Here is a 19,062-nt window from a genome sequence, read left to right as displayed (position 1 = left end):
AATCTATTCATTCTTCCATTATATGATGGGATATGAAGGAGACATAATTTTGGTCCCACTCTAGACATTGGGGGGGTTCTACAATAGATATTCTTGAGGCCGATTTGCCTTATTTATAACCAGGTGGATCTAGGACCTTTTGCCGGTCAGCTGATGATGCGCTCTGCATGTGACTTGCTGTCTGTGCGCTCATTGGCTGTATGTGCCGTAGTCACAGAGAGAGGCGTGGCCGCATCGCGGATGCTCGTGACGGCGGCCCGCCCATATTGAAACGTGATGACGTCACTGACATGCGCAATAGGTCTGTTGAGACGCCGACTTGGGGAAGTGACATGGCTGAGGCATGTGGATGGTTTTCAATGAGGATCAGGGACACAGAGCTTTTATTTATTATTAGTCTGATTGGAGCTCAGGCCATTTTGATTATTACACATGTGCTGGTGAGATTGAGCTTTGAGCTGATTGGCTGCACTATGCCACATGGGTGGCCACGCTGGTGTATATATGATTGCTCACTTTCTTGTATCTGTATACTTGATAAAGGCTACTGCGTAGCCGAAACGTCGTATTCTTTTGTGTGTGCACGCTTGGTTCCCAATAAATAGTCACAGCGGACATGCTGCTGTGGATCGGTGGTCCTATCGCGGCTGGTGCATTCCGGATTGGTCAGGAGGTCCATTTGTGCTGCTCTGCAACTGTCTTCTATCACTGGCCATTGTGCCGGTCAGTCCCATTCCAGTGAATGGGATCATGCTGCAATACCGAGCACAGCCACCATACACTGTACGGCGCTGTACTTGGTAATCATCTGAACACTGCGGCCCCTTCAAATAGGTGATTGGTGGGGTACTGGGAGATGGAGCCCCACCAGTCAGATATTGATTACTTTTTCTGAGGCTATGTCATCAATATTTAAAGGAGTATTCCCATCTCGGACATTGAGGGCATATTGCTAGTATATGCCCCCAGTGGCTGATAGGGGCGGGTCTCACCTCTGGAACCTACCGTCATGCGCGGCCACCCTCCATTCGTTCCTGTGGCACTTAGCTATTTTCGTCAGTCCCATTGGAATGAATGGGACGCGCACCTCGCAATCGTGGCCACCGCTTCATTCACTTCTATGGGGCTGACGGAAATAGCCAAGCTTTTCGGCTCTCCCATAGAAATGAACAGAGGGTGGCTTCACATGCGCAGTACACCCTCCTTCACTTTGCCAGCTCCGTCCTAAAGATAGGTGCAGGTCCCAGACCCGCCGCTATCAGCAATATGCCCCCAATGTTCCAGATGGGAATACCCTGTTAATTCCTAGAAAACCTCTTTAAATGGATATTGTCCTGTGAATATGGTGCAACCCCCCTTCCCCACCATGACCGGTATCGTTTGGGGGAAAGAAGTATTGGGCATGTTGAATTTTTAAATGCCTGATCCTTGTCACAGGAGATAAGTGGCCATAGAAGGTATCAGGCAGAGGCTTGTTCCCCTTTCTCCATTGAGAGCACATGCACACTCGGCTGAAGAGAGCCTGCACGTGTCATCTGTAAGATCTCAGGCCTCGGAGCCGGCCCTGTGGTGCTCCTTCTCCTTTCTCCTGATGGTTTCTTCCTTTGAGCTGTTTTCCTCGGCAGATGTAAATCCCTATAACGAGGACCTCAGTCCTGTGACACGTTCTTTCCATGGGAGAACTTTTTCCGGTTACATGTGAACTGCAGACCTCACGGCAGATGCAAGGATTATTGTGTCCTGCAGTCTCCTGTCCACGTCGGGGACTGGGCAGCTTTAGAAGTTATCCCTTAGGCCTCATGCACACGACAGTTGGGCGGCCATGGCTGTATTGGGGCCCGCAAACGGCGGGTCGGCAATCCACGGCCCGCCGGCCGTGTGCACCACGCATCACGGATGTGGACCCATTCACTTGAATGGGTCCGCAATTCCGGAGATGCGGAACGGAGTCATGGAACGGATCATCGGAAGCACTACGGAGTGCTTCCGTGGTGTTTCTTTCAGTTGTTCCGACATGTCATTTTTCTTTGCGGTGCAGACAGACCACGGACCTATTCAAGTTGAATGGGTCCGGCCCGCTGCACGGATGTTGCCCGTGCATTGGGGACCGCAATTGCGGTCCCCAATGCACGGAACGGGTGCACAACGGCCGTGTGCATGAGACCTTATCCACAGGATAGAGGATAACTCTGTGATCGCTGGGGGTTCAACCGCTGGGAACTCCACCAATCCGAAGAACGAGGGTCCTGGTACCCCGATCTGATGGGGCAGCAGGTCGACCATGTGCCTTGCCCTTCCATTCATTCCTTATGGGACTGCTGGTCATAGCCGAGTACAGCACTTGGCAGCCCCTTAGAGAATGAATGGTGCAGCAGGGTGCATGCTCGACCTGCCGCTCCATCAGATCCGGAAAACAGGACCCCATTACCAGGATCGGTGGCGACCCCCCCAGCGATCAACTAGTAATCCCTTATGCTTGGATAGGGGATAACCTGCAAACTTGGGAGGTGTGAGCCAATCAGCTTCAGGGAATATCAGAAAACATGCTGAGCAGGCGCGAGCAGTAGACTGGCAGCCGTACCCTTACTGGATGCCGGTGCAATATACGCTCTCCCGAAATCTGTTTGTTAGCGCTTTGTAATGATCGATGCCTCCGTCCACGCTTGCGCATTGCAATTAAAGCCTTTGCCGTCTACAGTACTTAAAAAAATACCAAAAATAACCATTCATATTTAGAAGTGTGGGTCACCAGCCAAGACCACCTCCCTAAATATTCACACTAGGCTGCGATATTTAAAAAATGTCCAGAAAGAGAACCATGTTGTCTGCAATGCTCCAGATCTTAGATGAAAGAATGAGGAGACATGATTGATGGTGGCTTTAGAGTCTTTCTCCACCTCTCCAAACGGCAGAGGACTCCTGGAGCGGGACCCGTACAACCTAAAAATACTAATAAAGCCTCATTCACACGTCAGTGTTCGGTCAGTGATTTCCATCAGTGATAGTGAGTCAAAACCAGGATTGGAGCCTCCACGGACATAAGGTATAAGGGAAAGATCTGTTCTGTGTTTAGAGCTGCACCTGGTTTTGGCTCAAAATCACTGATGGAAATCACTGACCGAAAACTGACGTGTGAATGAGGCCTAAGCCAATAGGAATGTGACATGTGGTTTAGCACAGAGTGATGCGTACACCCTCACAGTGCACATCTGGACACAGTTAGGAACTACAGCGGGGAAAGTCTAATGCCTTGTCCAGATACAGGAGGTTCACTCTATTGCCATCTAGCTGTCACACCAAGTATTGCACTCTAGGTATATTCAAGATTTAATTACGATATGTTATGTTTTTATATATGTTAACACTTTCCTGGCTGATTGTTGAAAAAAACAGAATAGAGCAGCACTCTCAAACCATTAAATGCAAACTCTCTCTCTCTCTCTCTCTCTCTCTCTCTCTCTCTCTCTATATATATCTATATATATATATATAAACTTATGCCACATTTGATATGATTATGAAACATGAGAGATTTCTATTATATATAATTACAATTTATTTTATTTTTTAATAAAAACATATGTGCCAAGCCCTTTAACAGAGGGGGGGGGGGGGGGGTGGATCTTGACACGTCTTTTTTGTATTTAGTCTACAACCTTTATTTTACAGAAAGTACTCGCCTGACGACTTTAAGCCCTGCAAAATCTGCGGAGAGAACTTTTCTTCCGAATGCTTTGGTATGTATGATATGAAGCATGGGTATGTAGAAGACGCATCGACAGAATATCCTGTGTAATTAAGGTCCTAATATAATTATCATGTAATGGGAGAGATTTATCAAAAAGCTGTGGAGGAGTTGCCCATTAGCAATCAGGTTGCAGATTTTAGTCTCCAGAGAGCTGGAATCTGGTTGGTTACTATGGACATGTTTGCGCACTTTTCTCTCTGTTGGTTTGATAAACCTCCCTCAATAGAGAAGATTTCTTAAAGGGCATCTGTCAGCAGATTTGTACCTATGAAGCTGTCTGACCTGTTGCATGTGCGCCTGGCAGCTGAAGGCGTCTGTGTGTGGAAGATATTGGATCATTCAAGATGGCGCCCGCTCAGGTGCTGAGCAGGCAGCCTAGCCGACAGATGCCTGCTGTTTTACACTATACTTAGGCCTCATGCACACGGCCGTTCTTTTGGTCCGCATCCGAGCCGCAGTTTTGGCGGGCCGGATGTGGACCCATTCACTTCAATGGGGCCGCAAAAGATGCGGACAGCACTCCGTGTGCTGTCCTCATCCGTTGCTCCGTTCCGTGGCCCCGCAAAAAAAATATAACTTGTCCTATTCTTGTCCGCGTTTTGCGGACAAGAATAGGCATTTATATTAATGGCTGTCCGTGCCGTTCCGCAAATTGCGGAACGCTCACGGACGCCATCCATGTTTTGCGGATCCACGGTTTGCGGACCGGTGTGTGCATGAGGCCTTACCTAGTGACGAAAACCATGATTAGAGACATAGATTCCTGAAGGCTCTAAGTCCTGCCTTAGCAAAGGCCCTATGAAGTCCTGCTGCAGCGTACTCAAGTTAGGTTTAGAAATGTTACTGGGTGTTGTAGTGCAATAGACACTAACCTGAGACGGCTGACTCTCTGCAAGGGCAGGTGATGATGAGAAATGTTCGTGACGCCAGTGCCAATTAAACGGTGGCACGCCGTTTGCTGATAGCAGGAATAACTGAGGAACCACGTGATGTTAAAGCAGAACTCAAACTTTAGTAGTCATCATATAGGGACATTAACGGAAACGCAGTTCCTTTGCAGACAGTTGTTTTCAGTACATTTGATGCAGGCAATATATGTATAGCAAGGTGACTTTAGAGTGTTAAACACAGGATTTGTAGTACAGGCAGCTTGCACTCTATTCCTGACTGATCCTGGAACATAGAAAATCTTCTCCAAGGCCCAATACCCTAGCTCTGGCTTATATCCTTGGTTTTATCTTTATCAAGTACCTCCTCTGTTGTCTTGAGTACCTCTTGCTTTTCTGAGCTTTGCCTCTGTCTCTCTCTCAGCTTCCTCAGGCTCTTTAATTGAGGGGTTCCTGCTTCTGCATAGGTGAACTCAGGAGGGGAACCTTCTCTTTGAATCTGGAACCCGGTTACAGGGACTGCAATACCCTCTCCTGGTCTGCAGGCTTCAGGCCTGGACTTGACTCAGACATTGTCTAGTCTCCAACTACAACTCTAGACTCCCTTTCCTTTCCCTGACTGGGCCTTATATAAACTAGGGCTCCCTAGCTCCCTCTAGTGACTAAGAGCTGAAATGACACCCCTAGCAGGCCTGTACATGCAAGTTTCACAGTAACAGGGAAATACATAGCATTACATTACATTACAGTTTATAAAGATGACTTATACCAACTTCCCCATAAATAAGGGGGGAGACGACAGCACACAAGTGACCCTTCTGTAGTGACGGGCATTACAGTCCCCGTACACTACACTGCCCTGCCATGATTTTCCCATAGACGGCAGTGGTAAGCCATTGCAGCCTATCGTACAAGCAATATAAAGATTGCATGTTGAAGTCCCCTACAGGGATTAAAAATAAAAGGTAAAAAATATATATAAAAAGACCCACAAAAATGAAAAATTCAAATTGCTTCCCTTTCCCCATTTTCAAATAAAAATAGCAATACGAAAATAAACATCATTGGCATCTCTGCGTCCAAAAGTGCCCAAAAAATTTAAATATAAAAGTTTTTACACCATACGGTGAATGGCGTAACATAAAAAAATGCAATGCCTTTTTTTGGCTGCTTTGCCGTCCCAAAAAAAAATAAAAAATTATGGCTCATGGCAGGGAGTAAAAAAAGAAAGCGAAGGAATGGAAAATGTCAGCAAGGGGTTAATTTGGAATATAGATTGTGAGCCTCAGTGAGGACAGGAACTGCTGACAATCTCTGTACAGCGCTGTGGAATACGTTGTCGCTATATAAATGAATAATGTAATAGATGGTAAAAATTATCCGCTGCAACCTGATTGGCTCCTATGACCTAGATGGGTAAGCAGGTTACATTCCGCGGCTGTGTCACTGCAGCTGCAGGTTACAGGAGGCAGTGATGCTGCAGGTGATATAACAGCAAGGCGCCAGCAGGTCCGACGCTCCCAGTTGGTTGGATATCTTAGGTTCCCAGTGAGACGTTGCCGATATAGGCCTCATGCACACGACCGTTTTTTTTTTTTGCGGTCCACAAAAACGGGGTCCGTGATCCGTGTCCGTTTTTTCTTCCATGGGTCTTCCTTGATTTTTGGAGGATCCACGGACATGAAGGAAAAAGTCGTTTTGGTGTCTGCCTGGCCGTGCGTAGCCAAACGGATCCGTCCTGACTTACAATGCAAGTCAATGTGGACGGACCTGTTTGACGTTGACACAGTATGGTGCAATTGCAAACTGATCCGTCCCCCATTGACTTTTAATGTAAAGTCAGGAGTCCCTATTATACCATCGGATTGGAGTTTTCTCCAATCCGATGGTATATTTTAACTTGAAGCGTCCCCATCACCATGGGAACGCCTCTGTTAGAATATACCATCGGATTTGAGTTAGATCGTGAAAACTCATATCCGACAGTATATTCTAACACAGAGGCGTTCCCATAGTGATGGGGACGCTTCAAGTTAGAATATACTACAAACTGTGTACATGACTGCCCCCTGCTGCCTGGCAGCACCCGATCTCTTACAGGGGGCTGTGATCCGCACAATTAACCCCTCAGGTGCCGCACCTGAGGGGTTAATTGTGCAGATCATAGCCCCCTGTAAGAGATCAGGTGCTGCCAGGCAGGAGGGGGCACACCCTCCTCCCTCCCCAGTTTTAAATTCATTGGTGGCCAGTGCGGCCCCCCCTCCCTCCCTTGTATTACTGTACATTCATTGACGGCCAGTGGGCCCCCCCTCCCCCTCCTAATTAAAATCCCCCCCCCCATCATTGGTGGCAGCGGAGAGTTCCGATCGGAGTCCCAGTTTAATCGCTGGGACTTCGATCGGTAACTTAGCAATTTTAGAAGCATTATACTTACCTTCGCTGTCTGTGACCGGCCGGGCGCTCCTCCTACTGGTAAGTGAAAGGTCTGTGCGGCGCATTGCCTATAGCACAGACCTGTCACTTACCAGTAGGAGGAGCGGCCGGCCGGTCACAGACATCGCAGGTAAGTATAATGCTTCTAAAAATTGCTAAGTAACCATGGCAACCAGGACTGCAGTAGCCCGAATGTACAGTAATACAGGGGAGGGGGGGGCCCACTGGCCACCAATGAATTTAAAACTGGGGAGGGAGGGGGGTGTGCCCCCTCCTGCCTGGCAGCACCTGATCTCTTACAGGGTGCTATGATACGCACAATTAACCCTTTAGGTGCGGCACCTAAGGGGTTAATTGTGCGGATCACAGCCCCCTGTAAGAGATCGGGTGCTGCCAGGCAGCAGGGGGCAGTCATGTACACAGTTCGTAGTACAGTATAGACCAAAAGTTTGGACACACCTTCTCATTCAAAGAGTTTTCTTTATTTTCATGACTATGAAAATTGTAGATTCACACTGAAGGCATCACAACTATAAATTAACACATGTGGAATTATATACATAACAAACAAGTGTGAAACAACTGAAAATATGTCATATTATAGGTTCTTCAAAGTAGCCACCTTTTGCTTTGATTACTGCTTTGCACACTCTTGGCATTCTCTTGATGAGCTTCATCAGGTAGTCCCCTGAAATGGTTTTCACTTCACAGGTGTGCCCTGTCAGGTTTAATAAGTGGGATTTCTTGCCTTATAAATGGGGTTGGGACCATCAGTTGCGTTGAGGAGAAGTCAGGTGGCAACACAGCTGATAGTCCTACTGAATAGACTGTTAGAATTTGTATTATGGCAAGAAAAAAGCAGCGAAGTAAAGAAAAACGAGTGGCCATCATTACTTTAAGAAATGAAGGTCAGTCAGTCAGCCAAAAAATTGGGAAAACTTTGAAAGTAAGGGCTATTTGACCATGAAGGAGAGTGATGGGGTGCTGCGCCAGATGACCTGGCCTCCACAGTCACCGGACCTGAATCCAATCGAGATGGTTTGGGGTGAGCTGGACCGCAGAGTGAAGGCAAAAGGGCCAACAAGTGCTAAGCATCTCTGGGAACTCCTTCAAGACTGTTGGAAGACCATTTCAGGGGACTACCTCTTGAAGCTCATCAAGAGAATGCCAAGAGTGTGCAAAGCAGTAATTAAAGCAAAAAGTGGCTACTTTAAAGAACCTAGAATATGACATATTTTCAGTGGTTTCACACTTGTTTGTTATGTATATAATTCCACATGTGTTAATTCATAGTTTTGATGCCTTCATAGTCATGAAAATAAAGAAAACTCTTTGAATGAGAAGGTGTGTCCAAACTTTTGGTCTGTACTGTATATTCTAACTTGAAACATCCCCATCACTATGGGAACGCCTCTGTGTTAGAATATACTGTCGGATCTGAGTTTTCACGAAGTGAAAACTCAGCTCTGAATAAGCTGTTATGCAGACGGATCTGCGATCCGTCTGTGTGAAAGTAGCCTACGGCCACGGATCACGGACGCCAATCTTGTGTGCATCCGTGTTTTTTCACGGACCCATTGACATGACAGGTCATATTTTTTTGACGGACAGGAAATACGGATCACGGCCGCAGATGAACAACGGTGCATTTTCCGAGTTTTCAACGGACCCATTGAAAGTCAATGGGTCCGCAGAAAATCACGGAAAACGGAACAACGGCCACGGATTCGCATAACGGTCGTGTGCATGAGGCCATACTGCGCTCACTGGCAGCATGTAATGTCAGTCCTACCTCTAGGCAGAATATTTTGCTGATTCTTCCTGCCCCCAAATGAAGGAGGAATCGGTTATCAAAGAGCAGGGTGGCCGATGGCTGATTGTCTGAGATCATTGATGCCCGGGGACTAATATCATTCTGTACAGAAGAGCATCCATTCTAATTTATGTGGCAGAGCGTCTGGTAATCCAGCACAGTCTCTCCTGACCTCTTAGAATATATTTGTATTCACCATTAAATCATTATTCAGCCGCCGCCATTTCTTAGAACTCTGTTCTCTCCCTCTTTTATTCCTCCTGGAAATATATGAATAAACTGACAACTGGGAGTTACCGCTCCCCTAGGATGTGTTCTTCCATACACTGGGCGGCATCAGTCGTGTCAGGAGAACCGACTTTCTCCTAGTAGTCACTAGACTATCGTTCGTTGCACGCCATCACTGTTTCTCTCTCTACTAAGTTCTCTTTTTTTACGCAGGTAAAATTGAATTACCCTTCTATTGAAGTAATTAAAGGGTTAAAGGCTATCTGTCAGCAGATTTATCCCTATGACACTGGCTGACCTGTTACATGTGCACTTGGCAGCTGAAGGCATCTGTGTTGGTCCCATGTTCACATGTGTCCGCATTACTGAGAAAAATGATGTTTTATTATATGCAAATGAGCCCTTAAGAGCAACGGAGGCGTTGCAGTTACACCTATGGGCTCAGCTCTCTCTGCAACTGCCGTGTCGTCTGCACTCTGACAGGGCTAGGCAGGTGTGATGACAATGCCCTTTAAAAAATTGAAAGTCTTTTATTTTATTTATTTTTGCTATGGTCATCTTTAATTATTATTGAAAATGAACCTGATCCATTATTCTAAAGGGTTAGTTTAATATACTTTAATGTACAGTAAATTACATGTGGATTTTTTTCACGTTTAGCAGAAAAATAGATCTGTGGGGAATTCAGAGCTGTAAAGTTTCTAATCTGCATCATGCATATTTTCACTGTAGATGTCATTGTTTGAAGCGCAGTTTCTTTGCCGTCCGATTTGTCACCAATTCTGGTCTGTACCCAGCCTTAAAGGGGTTGTCGGGTTGGAGAATTTGATTGACAACTTGTCCCTTGGATGTTTGTACTTAGAAAACACACTTTCTTTCTATTTCTCTAGAAAAAACATCTCCCAGCATGCCAGAAAACCTTAAGTAAAAAAAGGAAAGTATTTGACTCCAGCAGACAGCGAGCAGAAGGGACAGACATTTCCACTATCAAACCCATAAAGCAAAGGGTAAGTAGTGGTAGGTAAGTGCTGCACTCATAAAATCCACTGTAACAGCAGGGTTCTTCTTCTACTGTAGAGCCATGCATTTTAAATGGAAAGAAAGCACATTGGCTGATTTTTTTTTTTAGCTACCTTGAAGGGATTGCCCCCAAACCTTTACAAGCAATGGCCTATACTAAGGATAGTCCATCACTATCTGATTGGTAAGGGGTTGCCCCTCATCGTTAATGAGTTGCCCAACCCTTTACCAGCGATGGCCTATACTCAGGATAGGCCATCACTATCTGATCGGTAAGGGGTTGCCCAACCCTTTACAAGTGATGTCCTGTACTCAGGGTAGGCTATCACTATCTGATCGGTGAGTGTCTGACACCCTACACTGTGCTGCAGTATCTCCGTGCAGGGACTTGATACCAGAACTACACTGTTCCATCCATTGTGCAGTAGACATGAACTGCTTAAAGCAGCACTGCTCCCATTGAAGTGAATGGGGGCAGTGCTGCAGTAACTAGCTCTTCCACAACACAATGGACTAGGCTGTGTAGCTCCAGAGCTGCTGTAGAACAGCTGATCACATGGGTGCGAGATGTCAGGCTCCCGCTGATCAGTCATCGCCTGTCTTGAGGACAGGCCATCCCTTGTAAAGGCTTGGACAACCCCTTTAAAGCTGCATACGTGTAAACTAGATTTAACATCCTGACAGTTTGAGGTTTTACATAGCCCATGGGAAAGAGTGGTTCTGCATCAGGAAAAATAACCCAGAAAACCCCTTTTTTCTAATGTCAGAGAATGTTTTTTTTTTTTTTTTACTGTGATACAAAAAAGAAACCATTTAATTTCAAATTCAGCTCCACTACATCTGTCTGCATAGTTCCAAGTACCCGTTACATATTAGGTCGTGTTCCATTCTCCTTCAGTGAGACAGACTGCTTCTAAAGTAGAAGTGGCTACTTAATTTTCTTTTAGATACAGTTCTTGCCCCTCCCTGCAGAGTTGCACAGAGTACCTCACCTCTCCCCCTCCCTTTTGGTCTGTACATTGTACAGTTCAGTATGTGGCATGACTACTGCGTAAGACCTGAAAATACGCAATTTTTTTTAGCAATTCCATTTTTTTCCGTTTTGTAACATTTTAGCCTGCTGCCACACTATGTTTTTTTTTTTTTTTTTCTCCCGGCCTTCCTTTGACATTTTTTAATGAGGTGTTTTTAGCTGCACTTTATTTTTCTTGTGTTGTTTCTTTCATAGAGGCCTTGCGGTCGGCCTGTTGACAACATATGCTCAGGCGGTCTGCATTTAGCAGTTGCAGGAGCAGCGGGTGGAGCAGGGATCCATAGAAGGATGGGACATTATTTGACCATCCCTGTATACACCGGGCACAATGCCCCTTCCTGCTCTAATGATCATGTGATTGCGGGGTCGGCTCTGCGAGGAGGCTTAACAGACATGTACAACCTGGATGTTGTATTCCCACTGTAACTGGAGTAATATGTCAGAAGTTACAGGAGAAATCAGTAAAAAAATGTAATGTATGAACTTGTGGAGTCATAAAGTGTAAAAAAATAATAATAATCCACCACATGCCACGCTGCAGCTTCTAGCCCCGCTGCCGGTGACCGGAAGCTATAGATGCCCCTATATCAAAATCACTATTAAAGAAAGTGGACAAAATTTAGGGCTCTTTCACACTTGCGTTCTTTGCTTCCGGCATAGAGTTCCGTCGTCGGGGCTCTATGCCGGAAGAATCCTGATCGGTTTTATCCTAATGCATTCTGAATGGAGAGAAATCCGTTCAGGATGCATCAGGATGTCTTCAGTTCCGGAACGGAACGTTTTTTGGCCGGAGAAAATACCGGAGCATGCTGAGCTTTTTGCTCCGGCCAAAAATCCTGAACACTTGCCGCAAGGCCGGATCCGGAATTAATGCCCATTGAAAGGCATTAATCCGGATCCGGCCTTAAGCTAAACGTTGTTTCGGCGCATTGCCGGACCCGACTTTTAGCTTTTTCTGAATGGTTACCATGGCTGCAAGGACGCTAAAGTCCTGGCAGCCATGGTAAAGGGGAGCGAGGGAGCAGCATACTTACCGTCCGTGCGGCTCCCGGGGCGCTCCAGAGTGACGTCAGGGCGCCCCACGCGCATGGATCACGTCATCCATGCGCATGGGGCGCTCTGACGTCATTCTGGAGCGCCCCGGGAGCCGCACGGACTGTAAGTATACTGCTCCCCGCTCCTACTATGGCAACCAGGACTTTAATAGCGTCCTGGGTGCCATAGTAACACTGAACGCATTTTGAAGACGGATCCGTCTTCAAATGCTTTCAGTACACTTGCGTTTTTCCGGATCCGGCGTGTAATTCCGGCAAGTGGAGTACACGCCGGATCCGGACAACGCAAGTGTGAAAGAGGCCTAGGGTTTCTCCGGGCTTTTAATATTGATGACCTATTTTCAGGATAGGTCATCAATATCAGATTGGTGGGAGTTCGACACATGGATACATCAGCTGTATGAAGAGAAGGCATGCTCCGTGCGACGTGCCATCTCCTGTCTCTTGTCCTGCTTGCTGCTGCTATGTCTATAGCGAGAAGGGAGACTGCACACTTCGCGCGCCTACAGCTGATCGGCGGGGGTGCCGGGTGTCGGACCACCTCCGATCTGATATTGATGACCAATCCTGACGATAGGTCATCAATATTAAATGCTCGGAGGACCCCTTTAAAATGTTCCTATGATATTTAAAAAAAATGGAAAAATACAATAAAATAAAAATATAGCCCCATGCATCACCGAAAAAAGCGAAAGAATTTGTTAAACAAAACAAAAAAAAAATGTTTTGGTTTTCAGAGATGCGTGTACTAAAAAAATGAAAATGTGCCTGGTCCGGAGGGGGGTAAATGGCCCAGTCTTGAACTACATTTTTAAACTATTTAGTGTTTTTTTGTTTTTTTTCTCATTTAGTAACATTTTAGGGTTTTTAGCTGTTTATTTACAAGCTTTTTCGGTGTGTTTCATACACCACACCCAGAGTTTATGATTTCCTGTTGGCCATGGCTTTTTTGCTTTAAAAAAATAAAAATAAAACATTTTTGAAAAAAAAAGACTCTAAAGCATGCATTTGCGTTTTCTGGTCCTTGTGAAGTCCCCATAGATAAACACCAGAACAAAGGCCCTACCCAGAGCAAGCTGTGTTTTGAACAAAACACCACAAAAATGACAAGTCTAAATGCTGTTTATGTAGAGTTTCAGTAATTTGCTAAAGACTTTAAAGTAACATCTGACTGCAAAAGGTTTATATGTCATAGCCAAAAATGAATCTATCAGGTGACGGGTGCTAACGGCGCCCAGCGCACCCCATTGACAATAATAGGGCATGTCAGGTATCCGTCATGGGGGTCCAAAATGTTAGTGTCATTTTTGACAGAATCTGTGACCAAGGCTCTGTAGCAAGGTTTCTGTCTATACCTTAAGACCACTTGACTTGAACATCATGTCATCTTCTCCACATACGTATAACCCGGTAGACCCCATTAAATTACATATTGTCTATACTTCTCTTATTTCTTTCAGCTGGAACCTCCAAAGAAGCAATCCAACTGGAGAAGGAAGCACGAGGACTTTATCGCCACTATAAGAGCTGCTAAAGGTCTTACTCAAATTTTAAAAGAGGGAGGAGAGCTTCCTCCACCGCCTCCACCTTCATATGACCCAGGTAGGTTTGGATGAGAGTGGACTGGCAGATTTTGGGTGGGAGATAGATAATGAAGAAAGCAACACATGGTTAAGTCAAACAAAATGGTGCAAGTGATCCAGACCGTGGTCAATGTCCAAAGATAAATGCAGAAGGGGTGACAGCTCTCCCAATGGCTAGTGATCCACTTGTGTCCATAACAATGCAATGTTCTGCTCCCACCTTTATCAAGCGTACAGTGATATATAGCATACGGGTACATAGAGCCCAAACAGGAAGTGACATCAGAATAGGTAGAGTCGCAGATTGCGGCACAAATAACCTTTCCGCCACAATATGCGCCAGAAATATGCCTAATATAGAAAACGCCCGTAACTATTAAAATGCTAATGCATTGGAGTCTATGAGAATAGCAATCTAATGATTGCTTGTTATAGCAGAGTGTAAAATAAATAAATAACGTTTTAAAAAATATAAAAATTCAAACCCCCTTTTCCCCAAAATAAAAAATACACATCATGGGTATCGCCACATGCGAAAACGCCCATAATTTAACATAAAAATATTTTCCCCATATGGCAAAACGGAAAAAACATCAAAATGGCCCATTCGCCGTTTTTGGGCGCTTCAATTCCAACAAATAATTAAATAAAAAGTGATCAAAAAGTTGTACACACCCCAGTGGTATCAATGAAAAGTACAGATCGCCCTGCAGAAAATGAACGCTCGCACAGCTCCGTACACATAACTACGAAAACGTTATAGAGGTCAGAATATGGCGACGAAAAAGTAAAAATGATTTTCTTTCCAAGGTTTTTATTATTTTATCAGTATCAAAATGCAAGAAAAACTACACAGGTATCGCCGGATTGGTACTGACCTGTAGAATGAAAGTAACTGGTAAGTTTTATCTATCGAACGTACAAAAAAAAAAAACCCCAAAAAAACACGTAAAACTGTGGCGGAATTGCTTTTGTTTCCAATTCCACCCCTTTTGAAATTTTTTTTCCTGCTTCCTACTAAGTCATATGCAATATAAAACGGTGTAGTTGGAAAGTACAACTTGTCCCGCAAAAAACAATCCCTTATACGGCTATGTGAACGGAAAAATAAAAACGTTATGGCTCTGGGAAGGAAGTGAGCGCGAAACGAAAAGCAAAAAAACTATAAAAAAAAAAACTACAAAAGGAGGATAGAAAGGGTTAAATTAATGAAATGCAACTTGCACTGAATCTGTTCCCTCTGCTCGGCTCTATAACATGCTGCCTGCAGATTACGGTAATTCACATTTTTCATGATTACAGGTTTCCTTTAAGATACTCCAGGTTTATAAAGGTCCAGGAGCCGGAATAGTAAATTTGTCTAATAGTAACACTGTGATTCGTATTCTTAAACAAAGGCAAAGTGCAGCACTGTTAGTAAACCCGGCCCATGCATCCTAGCTTACATACTATACACATATTACATATACACGCATTTGTTATATTACATTTATGGATAAGAAAACGTAGGGTCTATTTGCAGCTCTGGTCACTTTCTGTAGGGGGGCATAGTAGAATTTTTGGATGATCTCTAAACAAGGGATCTAACCGTGTCTGCAATGCTCCAAATCTTACATTTTGTCATCACACTAACGGCATAATAAAGTAGGGACAGGTGAGTTGATTTCGGCGGTTTGTCATTTATAAGTAAAAAGTTGCTGAGAACCAACATCACAATTATTACAGCCCAGGCCTGGAAAAGAGTCCCGGCCACCTGAGAAGAGTCCTGGTTATTCATGAATTCCTGCTGATGATTGGCAGTTATCTACCTAGTTTTCTCCCTTTCTCTCTAGGAGAGAACTGCCAATAATTAGCAGATGGGCAGGGAGAGCAGGAGATTAGGAATAACTGACTCTTCTCCAGTAGATTTGACTCTTATCAAGGCCTCGCTGCAGTGATTATGAGGCTGGTTCTCGGCAACCACTTACTTTTAGCTCATGAGTGACACCCCGCTGAAATCAGCATTTCTGTCACTATTCTATGCTGCTCTCAGTGAGGGCAGCATAAAGTTGATGACAGGTTTCCTTTAATCTAGGAGTAACAGAAGGAGAAGACGTGACTCTTGGTGGTATTTGAGTCTTCCTCTTCCCCTTCCAAAGGGCTAAGAAAAAACTTATATTAGCAAAAACCTGGGTGTCACCCTTACAACCTAAACCTACAAGCGAGCCAATAGGATTGTGCCCTATGTCTTCACATATCCTCCTAGTATACATCTGGGCACAATCAGGACACTCCAGGCAGAGGAATTCCTAGACATGACATCCTCTCATACCAAATATTGCGACTTGGGTATATCCAAAATGTAATTCTGTTTAATGAATCCTACTACATCACACGAGGCAGTCACACACCTTGCATCTCCCAGGATTGCATTGCAGGCAGCTTTGGTTAACCCTTTCCTCCCCCGGATAGAAAGTAGTCCCTCGCACACAGCTCCAGCGATGCCACTAATCTATAGCACTATGATATGTAGTCTCCCAATTTCCTTCTTCACTGTCTAGAGAGATATCGGTAGATGTATGTCAATGAATTCAGAAGTAGGGATGAATGAATGGAAGGTGTCTGGGCCGCTTCTCCGTAAGATGAGAGGGGGAAGAAGGCAGGGAAGTGCCCGAGCTTGTTTGTCCACCTCTGAATGCAGACAAAGATGGACCACAATTTCAGCAGCAGGAGGCGCTACAAGAGAGGAAAGTGGGATGTGCATAAAAAACGGAATATTTTTATTGTATGTATATTGCAATAATGCTACATTTTGAAACGCCCTATTCATTGCATAGTAATACTTTTTTGTGGGATAACCTCTTTAGGCTAGTTTCACACTTGCGGCAGGACGGATCCGACATGCTGTTCACCATGTCGGATCCGTCCTGCGGCTATTTCGCCGTGCTCCCGGGCCGCCGCTCCGTCCCCATTGACTATAATGGGGACGGGGGCGGAGCTCCGGCACAGCACGACGGTGCACGGCGAAAGCCGCCGGACTAAAATTACTGCATGTCAGGTTTTTTAGTCCGGCGGCTTTCGCCGTGCTGCGCTGGAGCTCCGCCCCCGTCCCCATTATAGTCAATGGGGACGGAGCGGCGGCCCTGGGGCACGGCGAAATAGCCGCAGGACGGATCCAACATGGTGAACAGCATGTCGGATCCGTCCTGCCGCAAGTGTGAAAGTACCCTTAAAGAGGCTATCCGGTAATAAACATTGGTGACCTTTCCTCAGGATATCAGATCGGTGGGGGTCTGATCAAATATTAGTGAAGTGAATGGGGCTGAGCTGCGATACCAAGCATAGCCGCTGAGAGCTCGGCTCCCCGTATTAGACGACCCCTGACAATCTATTAAATCGTGCTGAGGATAGGTCATCATTATTATTATTTGATAATCCCTTTAAGAAATATTCAGGCATATTTTGTTCCCCATAGTCAGTTTGGCCCACCTGGTGTGTTCTGCATTAGAACTGCTTTTTTTGCGCATAACTTGAGCTGTGGCCTCATCCATATTTAATCCGAAAACCTTTTCTTTATAAAAAACCGGCTATGAATAACGCTGACGCTGCTTGTCCTCTTACTGCTTTATTTATTCAGACTATGTTCAGTGCCCGTACTGTCAGCGGAGGTTTAATGAGAACGCCGCAGACCGGCACATCGGCTTCTGCAAGGAACAGGCGGCTCGCATAACCAATAAAGGCAAACTTGGTGGAGATACAAAGGCGAAACCAGCTGCTCGGACTCCGGTAATAAATCAGCGATGGGCGAACCTTTAAAGGGAACCTATCACATTGAACATGATGTTTGGTATATGGTTTAGTGGGAAAAAATTCTGTAAAAATCCATGCTCAGAATGATACAAATGGGAAAATGACTTTACTTTGAGTACCCGCATCTCAGATTCAGACGTGTGAGATGGGAGAATTAGTGTTGTTTGTCAGAAGATTTGTACCTATGACACCGGCTGACCTGTTACCTGTGCACTTGGCAGCTGAAGGCATCTGTGTTGGTCCCATGTTCATATGTGCCCGCATTGCTGGGAAAAATTATGTTTTAATATATGCAAATGAGCCTCTAGGAGCAACGGGGGCATTGCCATTGCACCTGAAGGTTCTGCTCTCTCTGCTACTGCCATGCCCTCTCCACTTTGATTGGCCGGGCCAGGTAGTGAAAGCATCGTGGAAGTTGTAGAGAAAACTGAGCCTCTAGGTGTAATGGCAACGCCCCCGTTGCTCCTAGAGGCTCATTTCATATATAAAAACATCATTTTTCTCAGCAATGCGGGCACATATGAACATGGGACCAACACAGATGCCTTCAGCTGCCAATCGCACATGTAACAGGTCAGCCAGTGTCATAGGGACAAACCTGCTGACAGATGCCCTTTCATATCCATTGACAGTTTGGGCAGACCTGAGAGAACTATTATGAGGGAATGGTTTCCAATGGTCGCCAATAATGTCATTGTACTGACAGATCTGGCAGAAAGTGGTTTCCATTCTAAATGGAAGCCACAATGCAAACGTGAACCTATCCGAAATCCTGCAGAAATATCACTGCTAAATCTGCCTATTTAATGACAGCAAGCAGAGATCCTGAAAATCACAAGGAATTTTATGCAGATAGTATATTGGAATATTGTATAGTTTTTCATTATACACACACATAACCTTTATTTGCAGAAGCTAGAATACTTGTGGTAGGAATGGTGCGATCTGACCTCTGTGTATAACACTTCTCACTGCATCTTTCTAGTTGAAGCCCCCTTCACTCAAGAAGACTAATTCCCCGGCCTCCGTGACCACAACAAATTCCCGCTTACCTCAGCCACCTAACTTGGGTAAACCGGCTTCAGGTATGACATTTTGTGTGTAATCTTTATCATATCATATCGGGTCCTAGTGTCTGTTCCGCGTGTCTGACTCTTTATTATTGCAGTCCTTACAAAGGAGCGCACATTTCAGCCACTCATTTCTCCCTCTGCCTTCACACGTTCGCATGGATTTTGCGGTCCACAAAATGCAGATCTGCAAAATACATCCGTGTTGCATACTTTTTTCCAGGGCTGTGGAGTCGGAGTCGAGGAGTCGGAGTCGGGGGAAATTTTGGGTACCTGGAGTCGGAGTCGGCAAACAATGCACCGACTCAGACTCCTACTAAATTTAGATTGGAATAAAAAAAAAAAAAGCAAGTTTAAATGTCCCAATTCACAAAAAGTTATAATTAATGATTTCTCTACTGTA

The 19,062-nt window shown here is 45.2% G+C and overlaps 1 protein-coding gene across 2 annotated transcripts in view; it reads left to right on the top strand.

Annotated features, from left to right (window-relative positions):
- The window catches only part of ZC2HC1A (zinc finger C2HC-type containing 1A), a 69,178-nt gene that overhangs the window by 6,214 nt on the left and 43,902 nt on the right, over positions 1 to 19,062 (top strand). For both annotated transcript variants that reach the window (XM_040432216.1, XM_040432217.1), the window contains exons 2-6: positions 3,670 to 3,737; positions 10,000 to 10,116; positions 13,678 to 13,819; positions 17,417 to 17,565; positions 18,575 to 18,674. In XM_040432216.1, coding sequence (XP_040288150.1) covers positions 3,670 to 3,737; positions 10,000 to 10,116; positions 13,678 to 13,819; positions 17,417 to 17,565; positions 18,575 to 18,674 — 576 coding nt within the window. The remainder of the gene's footprint in view (positions 1 to 3,669; positions 3,738 to 9,999; positions 10,117 to 13,677; positions 13,820 to 17,416; positions 17,566 to 18,574; positions 18,675 to 19,062) is intronic.

This window comes from Bufo bufo, chromosome 5 (genome assembly GCF_905171765.1).
Source record: "Bufo bufo chromosome 5, aBufBuf1.1, whole genome shotgun sequence".
NCBI lineage: Eukaryota > Metazoa > Chordata > Amphibia > Anura > Bufonidae > Bufo > Bufo bufo.
The sequence above is the reverse complement of the archived record's forward strand: the minus strand, read 5'-3'. Positions and strand labels throughout refer to the sequence as shown.